Source organism: Scardinius erythrophthalmus (assembly GCF_964197995.2).
Source record: "Scardinius erythrophthalmus genome assembly, chromosome: 19".
Lineage (NCBI taxonomy): Eukaryota > Metazoa > Chordata > Actinopteri > Cypriniformes > Leuciscidae > Scardinius > Scardinius erythrophthalmus.
Window position 1 is genome coordinate 8,744,735 of NC_138239.1, and position 17,287 is coordinate 8,762,021.

Sequence of the window (17,287 nt, forward strand, 5' to 3'; positions counted from 1 at the left end):
ATTAAGCAGCACAGCTCTTAAATATGAAATGTTTGAGCACCAAATAAGCATATTAGAATGATTTTCGAAGCAATAGCGGCATTTGACCAATAATTTTCCACGATTTAAGGGAAAAATTCATAATCTGACAGATATTGCACTCACATAGAGCAACATCTACCTGATGAAGTATTTTAAAGCCGGTAGTAAATTAGCATGAATATTCACTATAGAAATTTTCCAGACTTCTCCTTGACTTAAAGGGATAGTTCAGCCAAAAAAGAAAATTCTGTCATTACTTATTCACCCATAAGTTATTCCAAGCCTGCTGAACACAACATATAAAATATTTTGAAGAATGTAGGTAACCATAGTTTATGATCCCCATTGACTTGTTGCATTTTTATGACACCATCCATAATATTTTTTTCGATACTACGGAAGTCAATGGGGACCAGCAACTGTTTGGTTACCCATATTCTTCGAAATATATTCCTTTATTTTCAACAGAAGAAAGAACTTCATGCTGGTTTGGATCAACTTGAGGGTGAGTAAAAGACAGATTTTCATTTTTGGGCGAACTATACCTTTAATATATTAATTTCCATGACTTTACCCTTTTTTAAAGTTCACAACTGTCATGTATTTTGTAAGAGGTGCAGCCCTGCATATGGACTCTTAACTTTGCTATAAACCGTATGAGAAATGTGAACAAAAATAAAAAAACTCACGCATGTTCACAATATCACATTTTATTACTTTAGACAGGTTTAGAATTAAACAGATAAAATTGTCCAACATGAACAAAGTGCAAATTTTTCACAAATATAGACTATAAGAAACGCATACAAACCAACTCACCAACAAGCAGAAAAACATTTACAAACACTTAAAATAAATAAATAGAATTTCATGACAAAGAAGCACAGTGAATGGTCTTTATCATGTTCTACTGCAAGGCTGTATGAGTGAAAATGGGCAAAACCCTGTTAAAATTTCCCACAAAATGTTCTGAAGATTTATAATGAATGACTGGTCTATCAACTCAGAATTTTTTGAGCAGCAAATATTCTCCTTGCAACTAACAATAAATCAGACTTTAAAATATTTTTAAAATCATATATATTGTAGGTTTAAACATTATTTCTTTTGTTCAAATATGCATAACTCATTGCCTATTCATACAATAGTGTTTGGTTGGGATTCATGTGTAGAGTTGGTAATGCCGGCACGTGTCCCCCTAGTGGTCATTGAGAGACCTGCAGTATGTCCCTGTGGTTTGGCAGTGAAGGCACTGGGAACTGGGTGGTCAGGGAGAGCTGCTGAAACTTCTCTACCGACTCCTACAACAGCAAATGAGAAAAGCCATCAGAGAGAAATTTGTGAGAATTCCAGCCTCAGAAAATCATGTTTTGTTGTCTCTAAAATAATGAACGAACAGCATATGCAAGAAGCAATTACCTCTGGCCAAGATAACGCTGACAACTTTGGCCAGTTGGTGCGCACTTCCTTCTCTTCTAAAAGACCTCTCTCTATTAGCTGTCTTATCAGGAACAGGTAGTCATTCCTCTGTAGTATTAAAGGATAAACCAATGTTTAAATCAACACTCTTGTTGTCGTTAACTAAAACTAAACCTATTAAAAAAAAAAAGGTTCTCAGTAATCAAAATATAGCTAAAATATAAATGGAGTATAAATATTAAATATACAAAAATGTCAACTTAAATTTGAAATTAGATTAGAAATTAGATTTTAAATTAGAAATTTAGTCGGGGCAACTAACTGACAAATAAATATTTAAGTGCTAAAATACTAAAATTAGTGTTATACAAATATATATATAAAAAAAAAAAAAGTCAAGCACATTACAAAGTTACTAAAACTAGAATTACAATAACACTGTTAAATAAAAAATAAAAAATGCACACAGGTTAAGAATGTAACAGCTCGGCAAAACTGCATCAACACAAGGTTTGATAAGTGGTTTTACCTCACTATCTGTGGCACTGGAAATTGCAGTCAGGGTGGGTTCACTGTAGAGAAGGTGCAGAGGTGGAGAGGGGCTCCGAGTCCACAGAATTAAAAACTTTTCCAGAAGAGCGGGTCTCTTGTTCCCCTCGGCTGAAAACACCAGAGGAAGCTCCCCAGATACTGCACATGGAAACAAACACAAACAGACACATTAGGGTATTAATCACTTTCAGAATTGACTTCATGTACCATTCTCAGTTTTGCATTAATTGTTCTCTCACCCAGTTTGCATGCCATCTGAACAGTACAACGCAACAGCATCTGCTCGACCACAGAAGCGAGGAGCTAGAAAAAGACCAGGACACAGGAGAGAATTTGTAAGAAAGGTAAACCGTTCTAAATAAAGAAAACATTGAATGACGTTAGTACACTGAAATAGTATTGGGGTGTGTGTGTGTGTGTGTGTGTGTGTGGGGGGGGGGTCTGATTACTTTTCGGCATCCAAGTGTTTGTCCCACTCTGTCCAGCAGAGACTCAATCTGATGAACAGTGAAAACCTCGCCATCAGACCTGGGTCCAACAGACACACTCAGAACCTCCTGAAACATGAGACAAAATGATTTGAGATCTGACCCACTTATATTTGAAAATTACTGGAAATTACCTTAGGTTTGCTTATTGCTGTCTAATCCAGACTAAATAATTGGCCAAATTTCATAATACTGCTGATCATTAATTACAATAATTTCCAATTTATTAATTCCAAATTCTACTGATAGCCATTGTCATTGGTAAACAGTATTATTTATATACTATTATAATATTTAATCATATTTTGAATTATCCTTTATATATTCAGTTTTCAATTTAATTTTAGTGCATTTAAGTGTATTTGTAATTTGTATTAGTTGTTTTTAATATTTATTTAGTTTTTTACAATTCAGTTTTATTCACTTTAGAACTTCTTCTAAACTAATAAGTGGTGGTGGTGATGGCGCAGTGGATAAGACACGTGCCTTTGGTGTGAGAGACCCGGGTTCGAATCCACTGTGAGACACCAATGTGTCCCTGAGCAAGACACTAAACCCCTAGTTGCTCCAGAGGCGTGCGACCTCTGACATGTATAGCAATTGTAAGTCGCTTTGGATAAAAGCGTCAGCTAAATGAATAAATGTAAATTAACAATTACAACACTTCTATGTCCTTGTCCAAGAATAAATAAACATTTTATTGTTTAGCAAGTTTGACTATTGGTGTGAATTATGCTTTTGATTTCCGCATGTCTCATTTCTAACTCAAATTCTCTCACAAATTTTATCATCAACCACCCTTTTTAATCCATTTTAACAATTTTTTACAACTTGTCTGGATTACTAATTCCCAATAATTACCTTAACTTCAATTATGACTTCTGATCCAAGTGGAACCTTATGGTTGCAGCCCGAAACACATGAGGACCCAGCACTGAGCCCTGAGGCGCTCCTCTGGACCTGCTGACTCTTGCTTGATCCCTCACCCTCTTCAGCATCCAAATTGAAGGTTGAGGGCACACTCTTAATCACCCTCTCAAATGCACTCTTCCACTCTCTCTTTAGCAGTGCTAAGGGAGACATTCATACAGATTTTTTTTTTAAAAAGGCTACAAAGTATGTAATAAGTCTAAATGGAGAATTTGTCATTTTAAAATGTGAATAAAATTAGGCTTCCCTACTTGTGATGTTGGAGGACAGCCAGCTGCAAGCCTTTTCTGTAGCCAAACGAGTGGTGATGCTCTCAGCTGTGGTCAGGACCTAAAACACACAACGACAAAAAATAATCATATCTCTAAGTAAATAAATGATGATCTTGAAGTCTTTTTTCTAAAATTAACCACAAAATGAGATGACAAATAAGAGCATCACTGTACAGCGAATTTCCATCCAAGACAAACACTGTTATTGAGCATCTCTATTTTTCTACATGGTATTAAGTGGATTGAATTAATGAAGAGTGACTGTTTAACTCACAGAAGGAGAGGTCTCCAGAGGAAGAAGAACTCGGACAGCTCCAGGGGCATTCTCACTGCAGAACCTATCATGGGAGATGCGACTAGTCCAAAACATGTCCTACAACATGATGTATATGTAATGAGAGAAGAGAGCTGCTGACCTGGTGGCTCTCTCCAGAGTCTGCATGCCTGCGTCACACAGCTGAGCACAGATAGAATCGTTTAGTTTGGCCGTGTTGACACCCTCCAAACCCAAACTATCTCTGAGAGTTTTCTCTCCACCCTTCACAAGCTCCAACACAAGCGTAGCCCTGCCACACAGAGTTAAGAAAATATGAAATGATGAAATGCGATTACATGGACTAACAGGCAGAAAGAGCCAAAAAGACTGACAAAAAGCTGGGAGACTGACTTGATGTGTTTGACGCAGTTGGAACCGACTCTTTCCGCAACAAACTCTACAGTGCGTCTGAGAGATGGGGGCTGGTTGTGAAAAAAGGCCTGTTCCAAATCAACCTGTTAAAACACATGGAAAAACATGGATGTCTACACATGGATGACTCAATTCTTCAACAGATGGAAGGCATTTGCTTGCAGGATACCTGAAGTTTCTGTTGTGAACGGGTGATGGAGGGTCCCCTCAGTTCTGCAGATGTGGGGGTGATCTTGCGAATCAAGCCTCCACTCTTGGACGTGCTACCAGCAACAAAAGCAGCAAGAAGTTTACGAAACTCCCCTGCAAAATGAATGGTGTAAAGGTACCAAAATCACCCTCAACAGGAATTTATTCCAACCGAAACTTAGTAAAAGACATTCTTTTCCAAACAGTCCACTCTCACCTAAATATGGACAGCAAGTTAAGAGAAGCTGCTGGTCCACTAATGGGAGGGTGTCCTTGAAAGAAAATATACAGTATTATACACATTGTGAAGGGAAATGAAAAGATAAATAAACATTTCTTTCCCTCCTTAAAAGGAAACAGCTAAATGTATCCAGAGCAGAAGATCAGTGTTCCACTAACCAGCCCCTGACAGCTTGTATTATTCTCCAGTTCCTTGATTTCTTCTTTTAGATCTGTGCTGAAGAAGAGATCTTCTGGGAAGATTGGGATCTAAAATAGGGACAGCAACAGAAAGATCATAACCCACCTCTTTGTCCAGGCTGTATGATTTGGTCAATTTCAATTTGATAAATGTTCATCATCTCTTTTACAAAATGTTTTAATAAATAAAAAAATAAAAAATAACCACACACACATTGAAACAGCACTTATTTTCAGTGTATGCTTGCAGAAACAGACTATCAAAATGATACAAGTCCCGTTTAGCCCATTCTCTGCAGTTCTTTATCAAACCCTGCAATCTCTTTGCATTCACACTGGCCTTGACCATATAACTGGATCCAGATCACTATTTGGGTGCATTTTTATTACATTTTTCACTTGCATGTTGTCACAACTTTTGAAATTATTATAATATAGCAATGTGGAATTATTTTAAATAATGCAACTTTATTATGCAATATAATAAATGATGGCATGGTGTGATGTCAGAAGTACATTTGTCTAATTGCAAACAAAGCAGGTCACATTAGAGGTGCCCATCTGCAACAGTTTTCTGCCTGGTGTTTGATTTTTTTTCAGCCCCACTGAAAGTGAGACATCTCACCTGGAAGAGCCAGCCCAAAACTGCCACCATGAGCAGCTGATTCATGTAACACAGCTCCCCTCCTCGACCCAATACCATCCTCCTGAAACACACAAATATAAGCATGATTCATAGCACAATCACACAAAGATCATCTTTGATGTGTATGTGATAAACTCACTTGTAGATCTGGAGCAAAAGGCACAGAGCGGTCCTGTAACAAGGCAGAAATGGGCCAATATAATCCAGCATGGACAGGAACTCCACCATCCAGGGCACTGTCAGAATGGTGCGTCTCCGATACACTGAACTTCTTAACACCGCACACACATCCAGCACTGGAGAACTCTGACAATACACACAAGAAAACAAATTAGGTCCTAAAGAATACATAGCTTGCTGGCAAAATAAAAAATCCTGGCCTGTGTACCTTGCTCCGCAGAGTGACTGCAGCGTCCTGTATATCTCTTGATGGCAGCTCAGAGGTCTGGTAAGGCAGAAAACAGATGAAGCCCAAAAACTTGGCCAGAAGTCGTGCCGTGAGAAGCACAGAGGAGAAACGTTGCTTCTCATCCTGAAACAAAGAGCCCAAAAATGTGTTTTAATCCCATTCAAAGCCTTACTTTAGAATGGTTGAATATTTTTCTTTCTGGTCTAACCTGTTGCTCCATGTCTCCATCACCGGTCTCCTCTCCCCGGGCAGGGCTGGCGTCTGGACCGAGGATGGACACCTCGTCTAACTTCAGCAGCTGCTGACACAGACCATCTTTCAGGTGCTGGTTCAGCTGACAGCTAGAACAAAGATGACCGTAATTAGAGCCAAGCATCAAAAACACATTAAGAACCTTAAAGAGTTTTGTGACTTTTAGTCTATTAAAATCAGCTTAGATACCGTCCATGCTACTGTACTCATAACAGCTAACAAAATGTACTTTAAGCAGGTATACACTAGCCTAGCATTTAAAGTTTAGGGTCAGTAAAAAATTTTTTAAAGAAATTAAAACTTTTCAGAAAGGATGCATTATATAAAAATTAAGCTTTCACCATCATAGAAATAAATTACATTATAAAATATATTCAAATAGAAAACAGTTCAAATGTATTAATATTTCACAATAATCATGTTACTGTATTTTTTGATTAAATAAATTCAGCTTGGTGAGTATTTTGAAAGCATCCTTCATTGCTTTTTCTCAGCATACAAGCTGTGACTTCGCTGTGCTAAATGTAAACAAATATCAATTTGCCATTTAAACAAAGGGAAAAGCACTTCGATAAGCACTGTCCTTTTCAACAGAAAAGTAAACTGCACTCAAAATAATTCATACAGCTGGAGCAAGACTTGCAAAGCTTAAATTATAACATCATGAAAGCATCAATTGCACATCTAAAAGTCCCAACGAGTCCGGTGGATACAACATTTACCAGCTGGCTGTCTGAAGGAAGCCCTTGAAGAACTCCTGATGGCCAGGAAAGGAAGGTGGAGGGCAGGGACCAATGAGTCCCTGAGGCTGGACCAGACGCTGCTGCAGGCGCTTCAGGCGACCCAGGCTGTCTGCCCCCAGCATGCCCAGCAGATCAGCGTCAGGAGCGTCACTGGAGGAGCCCAGCACACAAGGGCTCTTACACATCTAAAAAAAGGAGACAGAGAAAATATAAAAGGGACAGAGAGAATATAAAAGGGACAGAGAGAGAATAAGAGGAAATGTGAAAAAAATCAGCCATTTTGGCACACCTGGATCAGCTGCTTCTGGAAGAGTCTGGCAAAGTGAGAATGACTTCCTGCTGCTGTGAGCTGACTGACCATTATCCTGTGGGTATAATTTATAACATTTTAATTGGAATCACAATCAAAATGATTGAAGGAGGAAATGTTTATCATTCATATAAAAAGAGCAAAGAATATACTATTAGTTTTAACTATAAAATGTCCCTTTTGACACAACCAAAAAAGAAAAGAAAAAAAAAGAAAAAAAGAAAGTCACCTGACTCTATTGCCTAATGCTGCCTCAAAATCCCAGCCAGGCTCCTTATGAGAGTCCTCCCATTCTCTGATCAGCCCGTAAAACACATCCCTACAACAAAAGCAGAAAAAAAATAACATGTCCCATATATATCAAGGCAACAAAACTGATAAATGACCTGAAACATCACATATTTGAAACATATTTATGGTGTTCAGTGTACCTCTGCTTTTTAAATGTGTGGAAGCCCCTATCGCTGACAAAATTGGACCGGTTATCTGTGGCGGCCTGGAAAGGTACTGAATGAACGAACAAGGGTGGACTGGGGAGCTCCTGAGGAAGTGAGGACATTATTCAGCATGAGCTTTCAAAGGTTACTTATTGGTTGCTTTTAAACTAATGCTTACTTTAGCTGTGCAGTTGTCCTGAGCTTGTGCCAGGCGATCTCTGAGGGATGGGGAGAAAGTCGCCACTCTCTCGTTCTCAGACAGAAGCCGCAGAGTGCATTTGTCCAGGTGTGACACCAACCTGACGAACAGATAAGACAGAAAGTCAGGCATACAGAATCCGATCTGAAGCAGTAAGCAGTAATGAAACTGTAATCAGACTTACTCAAACTGATTCTCCAACACTCTCACGGAAAAATACACACAGTTGTGGACATTTCCCAGGTAAGATTTCTCCAGCACCTCTTCAAGACCATAAATGAACAGGACACAACCAGGACATGACCAAATTAATCATTTTTAGATTGACTCATCCTCAAAACCAGAATAAACACAATTAATGACAATTAATAAATACAAATAAATACAACATAATACAATTATTTAAATATTACTATTACAATAATACTATTGTACTGTTAAATAAATCAAGTATTTAAGAATTTAATTTCACAGTAAATTTAAAAAGGCAAAGAAATACAAAAAGTGAATATAAATGTTTTAGCTACTTCAGCTTCAAGTGCAGAATAATGCACGAGTAATGCATTTTTAAAGCTGAACTCTACTAGCTTTGTGTTGACAGCAGGATTATGAAACGCCTCATCTTTATGACATCTCTTCAGCATGATTTAACATGTAAGTGTAGTCAGAAGCCTTAAAGAATTAAATAAGCTTTTAAATATTGACTCACCTGGACTGTCTTCGCACACACTGATTCCTGCCTCTGTAGATTTAGAGACAGACACACCACGAGATGTCAGGAGCTGCAGTATGAAGAACAGCTCCAGGAAAACACACGGAACCAGATTCTCTACAAGCAAAATGCATTAAAACTTAAAACAACAAGCATGTAGCATGCTTATGTATACGTTTGCTTCTTTCATTCAAAAGTTTAGGGTTGGCAAGGGTCTTAAGGCCCATTCACACTATAAACATAACCATAACTATAACTATATTAGCATCCACACCAACGAACGATAACGCTCTGTTTATTATAAACGTGCATTGCAGTTTTGTCGTCTGCTGTTTTGCTCAAGCTCTTTAAAGCAGGATGGATTCTGATTGGCTGTTTTTATTGTTTATCAGCTGGAAAAATTCTTTCTGAAAGTGATTTCAACGATATCGTTTCTCTGTGCTGTTATCTTTATAGTTGTTAACAGTGGTGCTATACTTTATATTTAGAATCATTTTTAGAGCAACATCTTTTTCGTCCTTTGAGAACGGGCCTTTATGCTCCTTTTTTATTTTAATATATTTGAAACTAATTTATTGTGATGGAATATAAAGTTCAAAAGAAAACAGATTTGTATTTGTACTTTTGTAAATGTACAAGTCTTTACTGTCACTTCTTTACTGGCTGTGCTGTGAATCACATTGTCAAATATACTTTTCCCATCGCTGATTTTTTTTTATCAAATGTAAATTAAAGTGATGTCACACGTTTTTTAGGCCAAAATATTTGTCACATACAGCAAACGGGATGAGGAGGAGGGAGGGTCGAGCTAGCCTCCGTTTTGTTTGACAATACTTTGAACATCAACAAGAAGTGATGTCACCCAACAGAGCTAAGACCACCTTTACCAGCACAGTATACAGCACCCTCTGCAGGCCACTTACCTGAAATGCAGGTACAATACAGCTCTGCTAAGAGATCCAACTCTGATTTCTGTGTAACTTTGTCAGGGTCAGGGCAAGGTGACTGGGGGTCAGGGGTCACTTTTGATCCCTGCCTGTGCACTGTTTTGGTTGGGGTACAAATGGCGGGGGTGGTTGTCAGTGGGGAGCTGGTCTGCTGGGCAAGTTTAGACCTAGAGAAGATGAGGCGGCAAATGATGACAGAGAACCACAGAGATATAATTCAAACTGAATCTCACAACATCACCCAACATACCTTTCTCTCCTGAGCAACTCTCTCTCTTCCTGCAGACTGAGAGGACTGGCAGCGGTCAGTTTGGCCCCAGCGCTCTCTGGTACGCTCTCAGGCAGGCTGAGCGGGGTGGACGTGAAGCAGCTCTTAGGTTTACAGTTAGGCCGCTCTGCACTTACAGGAGTTGGGTTAATTCTCCGTGAAGGTTTGGTTGCTCTGGAAAAACAGCAGAAAGGTTTCATTTGATCTTTCATATTCATAAAATTGCAATGAATACACATTTGCATCACTGACTAAAACATTTGAAATATGCAAGATTAAAATACAGAGAGGATCTGAATCGTTTTATTAGCAGGGTCAATGTCATGACGTAAAAAAAAAAAAGAAATTGGAAAATTGCCTTTATCTTTCTTTCCCTATTGTGACGTATTTTCAATTATAACATTTCTGGGAGGCACAATGTAAAAATGTCAGGGTGAAACAAGTGTCCTGATATTATAATGTAATAATATTATAATAAAACTTGGCATATTTCTATAATTTTGGTGTTTTGGTCTTTTTATTTCTTGGAAAAAATTAACAAAACCGCTTCAAAATAACTAAACTGAAAAGAATACAATAGCAGACCGTGTGTATGGAATGGGAAAACAAGTCTCCTAAGACAATCAGACAATTTGACCTATTTTATAACCAAACTAGTTTAACAAAGTTAATTCATAAGTCAAATATGAATTTATATAATATTTTATTATCAATATTATATAAATATTTTAAAAATACATTTATCAATATTATATATATATATATATATATATATATATATATATATATATATATATATATATATAAATAAATATAATGTATAATATATTATTAAAATAAAGTGTGTATATATATATATATATACACACACAAACACACACACAAAAATACTTTATTATATATTCTATTTTAATTAATAAAGTATAAATATAATCGTATACATAAATACACATATTTTACTATTTTTCATTATTTTATTGTCAATAAATGAGCTAGAAAAAGGTAAAAACCTATTAGAACCTATTATGAATTAAATTCTAAGAATTCGGCAGACTTTTTTATTTTTATTAGACTTTAGATTTAGATTAGATTTTATTTAAATTATTAGACTTTTTTATTTATTTAAATTTAAACTGGAAACAGTTGATTCACTCGCTCTCTTGCACGCAGGGTGCCTCGTGTGCATAGTTTTATATATTTAGATATAAAGAGCAATATAGTGCAATGTTTTTAGACTGCTCAACGATACAACGGCAGCACCCTCTCAGTCCCCCGCTGTCCGGCTCCGTTCGAGACCAGTACGTTTTTAGGGCCGGAGTTGAACCGATCTTTCTGGAAAAGAGGTATGATTCATCACTTACACTGGTGAAGACTGGGCGGCACCCACTGGAGGAAAGTCTTCCAAATTATTGAAGTTGAGCTGCACCGGTGTTGGAGGTGACACTGGTTCAAACCTCGCTACACCTCTACTCCTCCTGCCAGCTCCTTCCTCAGACACAGCAACGCGAGTTCCCGTCTGTCGGCCAGACGCGCACCCCCCAAACCCCCCACTCCTCCTGCGGCCTTTGTGCTGCTGTGTGGAGGAGCTGGGCTGGACCTCTGGGGGTGACGTCATGAAGTCGCCAAGACTGGGACGCTGGGCGGAGCGGCGCTCGGAGGGCGTGTTGCGGGGAGCAGGGCTCCAGACAGAGCTGAAGGAAGGGCTGCTGAAGGCGCTGACGCCACTTAAACAATGAGAGCTGGTATATGAGGTCTCCTGCTCACTCCTCCCACCCACTGGGGACGCAGATGGGGCAGGAGAGAAGAGCTGGACTCGACTGGCACTGCGCAGACCCTGGACTGGTGTAGATCTGTTGCCTCTCCGCTCAGAAGAGTACTGAGTCCTGACAGATTTGGAGGTGCTGGGGGTCTTGGCGGGTGTGGTGGGGCCATGGGTCAAAGTCTGACTGCTCTGCTCTCGCAAAAAATTCAAAAGGAAAGGCACAAACTCCTCTCTGCTGACCTCGAATAGAAAATCTTGGGATTCACAAACCTGCCGAAACAAAAAGAAACATCTAGTTAGTCATGAAAAGAGCAAAAGACTTGAACAAACTTTAAAATTGAGCAAAACAAAACTTTTTTTTTTTTACATTAAATTATCTATCTAAAAATCATTAAAGTAATTTCTCAGTAAAAGAAATACAAAAAAAAAACTTTATGTGTGAAATACAACCCATTTATCTCTGTTTAACATTATATTATTAGGGTTGTCATAATTAACTGAAACTAAAACTATAATTATTTGTTTCAGTGATTTCAGCAACTGAAACAATAAAGTAAATAAAAATGTTGCCTTTACAATGGCATCTCAATAAAATGAATCACTTTAAGATGAAGTAGGCATAAATGACTAAAACTGCCAATTCAAAATTAAAAGCTAATTAAAATTAATAAATACCATAATTTTACTTAAAGGGGTGGTAAAACACGATTTCACTTTTCTAACTTTAGTTAGTGTGTGATGTTGCTGTTTGAGCATAAACAACATCTGCAAAGTTACAACGTTCAAAGTTTAAAGCAAAGGGAGATATTTGCTTTTAAAGAAATCAATTTCTAAGAACTACAGAAACGGCTGAGAAGGACTACACGACATTCCTGTGGGCTTGCTGACATCACTAAGCCCAACATTTACATAAACCCCTCCTCTGGGAACACAATACATAGAGGGGGCGAGGCCATTTTATGTTGCTTTGGAGAAGAGTTGTTGTGGTAGTAGAGAGTCTTTGCCGCTATGCCGTCGAAACGCTGTTATTTTCACCCAGATTGCAGGTCCACTTTGTTCAGTCTTCCTAAGGACGGTTACAATTTATTTTTAACTCGGTCCCTCATAATTATAATCCAAATGTCGCTCTCTGTGCTGCACATTTTCTGGAGGAAAGCTTCCTCAATCTACGAGTTACAATGCAGGATTCACACAACGGCTTGTCCTGAAAGATCGAGCAGTTCCAACTTTAAAAACAGAAGCTGTTTACGAGCCACAACATGTAAGTATGATTTTTTCGTTGATGAGTTTTCCTGTAATAGTTCGTATTGTTAATTGTACATTGTAGTGAGGAAGTAAACGAAGGACAACGCTGTTTGTCTCCACAAACCAGTTTGTTAAATGCTAACGTTAATTCATACTTATCCGACAAACACATACAAACTTCTGTTTAATATCACCAGCGCAGCGAACTTTGAATGTTCGTGGTTGTTGTCGTTTATGTGATCACTGTAAATTATTCTTTGATTATAGCTTTTATGTATTGTTTATCTACAGGCATGCTAAACATGGTTTGTGTTTGATTTGGCTACTGTTGTAAAGCCGATGTTTAGTGTTCGTATTGGGTTAATAGTTCTGCGACAGATATTTAGCTACAATCGTTTTAAATATACAAAAGTAACAGCTTCATATAGCGATCACAATAGATCTGCAGTCTTAAAAAAAAACATACCTTTCTGAAACGTCCTTTAACAGCCGTTCTTGAACAGGTTCTGCTCGATCCTCTCCACTAACATTCTCTGGGTCTGATTCGGGCTCAAACTGGTATAGGAATATTAACGCCGTTGTTTACTGAAGCACAAACTACCGGTGAGGGTAAGGGGCGTTTCCGAAACAACGTGAACTTGGCGGTTAGCGAATCACAACACACTGGGCCAGCTAACCAATCTGAGCCCATTACGTATTTTTGAGGGCGGGGCTTCTTAGAACCAGGAAATCATCCGACCGTTTTTACAAGGAGGGACAGAGCAGTGTGGAATAATGGTTAAATATGTGAAAAATAATGCGAATTTTAAAAAACGAAGCATGAACACATGTTACAGTGCACCCCACAAACACAATCAAGCCTTCGAAAAAAGGTGTTTTACCACCCCTTTAAATAATTCTAAAATAACACAATTATACCTCGTAAATAAGGCTTAGTTTTTTCTACAATTTTGTGTTTAGACTACAATGATGCAATTATGTTAAGAAATATTGAGAATGTTATATTTTCAAATTATCACAAACAAAACATCATGAAAGGTAACGTTATAACGTTAGCTAATTTATGAAAAATTTACATTCCCTAAAACATAAGTTATGTAAGTTAATTTCCCAGAATTCCCACCAAAAAGAAACTTGATGATGACAACGTTCTCTTTAATAGATCGAAAATGTTTTGTGGCGTTAACAGTTACCATCCAAATGTAGAACTTAAATTTACCTTAAAAACAAAACTGTAAACCCACATATAGAATAATGCGACTCTTTAATGGTTGTTTGCTAGCGTAGCTATAGATTAGCTGACTGAATTCCAGGAAACCAATCACTCATACACTCCGCTACGCAGTGACAGAGAAAAAACACAGCATTAGAGAGGGAGCGCGGTGTAAACTCTTACGTGTTGTGCTTTGAGCCAGAGCACTGTCTCGCTTAACTCCACTTTACTGTGCAGCAACGATTCCAAAAGAGCCGCCATTCTTCTCGGAGTATCATGAGAGTGACGTGCCTCTTGTCAGGGGCGGGATTGGCTGAGCAGTGCAACGCGCGCAAACCTCAACAACACTGAAGACATTGCCAGTCCTTCAAAATAAAAGTTCAGAGAACACTTGCGTTGGTTTGTACCTTCCATTTGATTTACTGAGTAAATTTTCAGAGAGGGTCTTAAAAAAAGTTACATGTTTCTGTAGGCCTTTATTGGTTTAAAAAACAATTTATCTGTATGTGTGTGTGTGTGTGTGTGTGGGTCTGTATATGGGCTACACAGTATACATACATACATACACAAATCACTTGTTCTCTAAACAAATATAGGCCTACACAGAAACATTTAACTTTAAGATACGGATTGTTTTTGTTGGTAAAACTTGTTTGTAACTCTTCTAACCCCTATGGGTTTGTTTTGTTGTTAATGCTAACTGCATAAATTTGGGGGAAAAGTGTTCACAACAAAAATAATAGGTTAATAGGCCTTTGTTAATAGGCTTTCATTCTGTTGGCAAGGCTTCAGAATGTAAATTTGTACCTTTTTTTACTTCATTTTCTCAGGTTTGGCCTATAAAGTAAATACTTGCTTTATTCCTGTGTTTTTTTTTTTTTTTTTTTTTATCTGTATATTATAGAGCCAATTGGATAAATTATACAGCTATACTGTGTGGGTGTGTTGGTATGGATGTCAGAGTATGGTTTGTATGAGTGTAATTTAAAAACAAGTAATAAAAACTCAGTGAGTGTTTTAGCGCAATTTTCTCACGTCATGGGATCACAACACTAAGAGATAGTAAATCTTTTCCTGGATTTTTTTTTGTGCGTTCCCGAGATTAGACCTTCCTTAACATAATGCCGAAAACCCGAAGTCTCTAGTGGTCTGGTTGAGGAGTAGATAGAAGTGCAAGATTGGTGCGCACAGACAGAACAGAAATCATGAGTTAACAATCGCAATTTTGTCCGGTGGAAAATTGCGCTAAAAATGTGTGTGTGCGTGCATGTAATATTTGAAAGATAAAAACTACTGTACTGCAAATCACAAATCCAACCATGTGTGTATCAGTGGAGCTTTGCTGGCATCTAATGAGGAAAAAGGCTTTATGTGTTTTTGGAAATTTTTCTTTTTGTTAGGCAACATTGTGTGCCCTATGACCTTCAGGGCCATATTTAATTATTCCACACACCTGTTTTGGACCTGGATGTCTATCATTATGACAAACAGATGTTTCATAACAACCTTGAACAACCTGTACGTCAAGCCTCATTGAAAAAATTGGAAAATTGCTTAGTGTTTACTGTTTACCCTTAAAAAGATCCATTAAATCACTGTATTTAGAACAATTGAGATGTTAAATTATGATTTGTGTAAGCCAAACCATAAGACTAATGCATCATGGATTCCTTAATTAAAATCAGATCTGAGGTTAACATTACAGTTTAACATTGTAAAATATCTAAAACAAACTGTAGCCTATATTTAGCAAGTTGTTAGCATTGTAGAAAACCTGACAGTCTCTTCAAGTAATGTTAACCTTTTCTTCAAGTTCATGTTATTTTACTCATAAGTCAAAAAATGCTGCTCTAAAAACTTATAAATAGTAAATGTGTAAGTGTTAATTCTTTTGGAGTTAAATTTATCTTGCTTGTTTCTCAAAAGTGGTAATACTCTTCAGGGTTTTATGAACACAAGTTTATGTGCTGAAATAAATACAACGCTGTTACCTATATTGGTCCATATAGCCATCTGTTTAGAATGTTATGAAGACAATATATTGTAACCACAAGGAACAACTTGTGTAGTAAACAAAACAGGAGACAATTATTGCCATATGGAAAACTGGAAACCCATTAATAGAACCATCATCCCTGATGTAGACCATGGACAAACATTAAGAATAGTCATAAGAATACACAAGCTCTGCTTGTTTGCACTGCATGCACAGGTGTGTCTCCCTCATGTCTGTTTGGTTACAACTTCTTATCCGTACATTGTGTAAACATCTAAATCAATATGTTTAGGGAATATTTACATTGTAAACTATCTATAACGGTGTGTGGGCAGTTTACAACAAATACTGGAAGTACACTGGGTGTTTCCCATAGGATTGCACTAGAAATTAACTTTAAGGTCCACATAATAGAAATGCTGTACAGGCCCTTGCTTGTCCAAATGAGGACACAGGCTTCCCTTCCCCCTGAGAAATTATAAACCTGCACTTTTCTCTCAGTACAGCCTGAGCTTCAGGCGCCCTTTACCAATCACAGTGTATGCACAAAAAATAAATAAATAAAATAACATACTTCGAACTCACGCACACACAACAGAGTAGAAATAGTAGAGGGTCAATTTAAGTGCTCATTATATCACAGCATTCTGTAGCTAATGCACTACTAAAATGCCCGGGAAAAAACTTGATTATTAAAAATAAATATTATTTAATAATAAACTGTAAAAGTGAAAAGATACTTAATACCATGTTAGCACCCTTTCAAAATTAACTGAAGATAAATAAGCATACATTCCTGCAAGAACTCTAAAGACCCTACTCTAAAGTTCTCCCAGTAGCCTCTACCAATAGGGTAATAGTTTTGATAATATTCACTATATATACCCAGACCCAGACAGATATATACACAGATATATTTCACAGACAAGGTTTAAGCCTAGTTCCAGACAAAAATGCATGTTTGAGCTGTTTTAACTGAAAGCAACTTGCACTGACATATCTTAAAACATGTCAGGGCCATTGTTTTGTCTCAAGATTCACACCAGTAATGTTTTTTTCTTTTCTTCTAAGGAATGTTTATAAAAGCTACTTAATTGAATTAAGGCCTAATCCTGGCTTAATCTAAGCCCTGTCTGTGAAACCGGGCCTTATTTTATTTCAATCATTAT

At 37.5% G+C, this 17,287-nt stretch overlaps 1 protein-coding gene across 2 annotated transcripts; it reads right to left on the reverse strand.

Annotated features, from left to right (window-relative positions):
- Positions 1 to 711: 711 nt before the first annotated feature.
- On the reverse strand, positions 712 to 14,471 carry cdan1 (codanin 1). Of its 2 annotated transcripts, XM_081394191.1 has the most exons (29): positions 14,306 to 14,390; positions 13,376 to 13,464; positions 11,264 to 11,934; positions 9,885 to 10,076; positions 9,611 to 9,801; positions 8,685 to 8,804; positions 8,160 to 8,238; positions 7,955 to 8,075; positions 7,771 to 7,880; positions 7,569 to 7,658; positions 7,319 to 7,394; positions 7,009 to 7,214; positions 6,243 to 6,375; positions 6,014 to 6,157; positions 5,765 to 5,931; positions 5,605 to 5,686; positions 4,959 to 5,048; positions 4,777 to 4,831; positions 4,540 to 4,673; positions 4,350 to 4,453; positions 4,099 to 4,248; positions 3,957 to 4,020; positions 3,662 to 3,740; positions 3,342 to 3,550; positions 2,442 to 2,549; positions 2,232 to 2,295; positions 1,970 to 2,130; positions 1,441 to 1,548; positions 712 to 1,322 (listed from the first exon to the last, which is right to left on the reverse strand). In XM_081394191.1, the coding sequence occupies exons 3-29, from the start codon at positions 11,515 to 11,517 to the stop codon at positions 1,227 to 1,229; spliced, it is 3,387 nt and encodes a 1,128-aa protein (XP_081250317.1). In that variant the 5' UTR covers positions 11,518 to 11,934; positions 13,376 to 13,464; positions 14,306 to 14,390; the 3' UTR covers positions 712 to 1,226. The 2 variants fall into 2 exon arrangements, with proteins under 2 accessions (XP_081250317.1, XP_081250316.1); XM_081394190.1 differs by lacking the exon at positions 13,376 to 13,464 and having other exon boundaries at positions 14,306 to 14,471.
- Between the last annotated feature and the right edge of the window lie 2,816 nt (positions 14,472 to 17,287).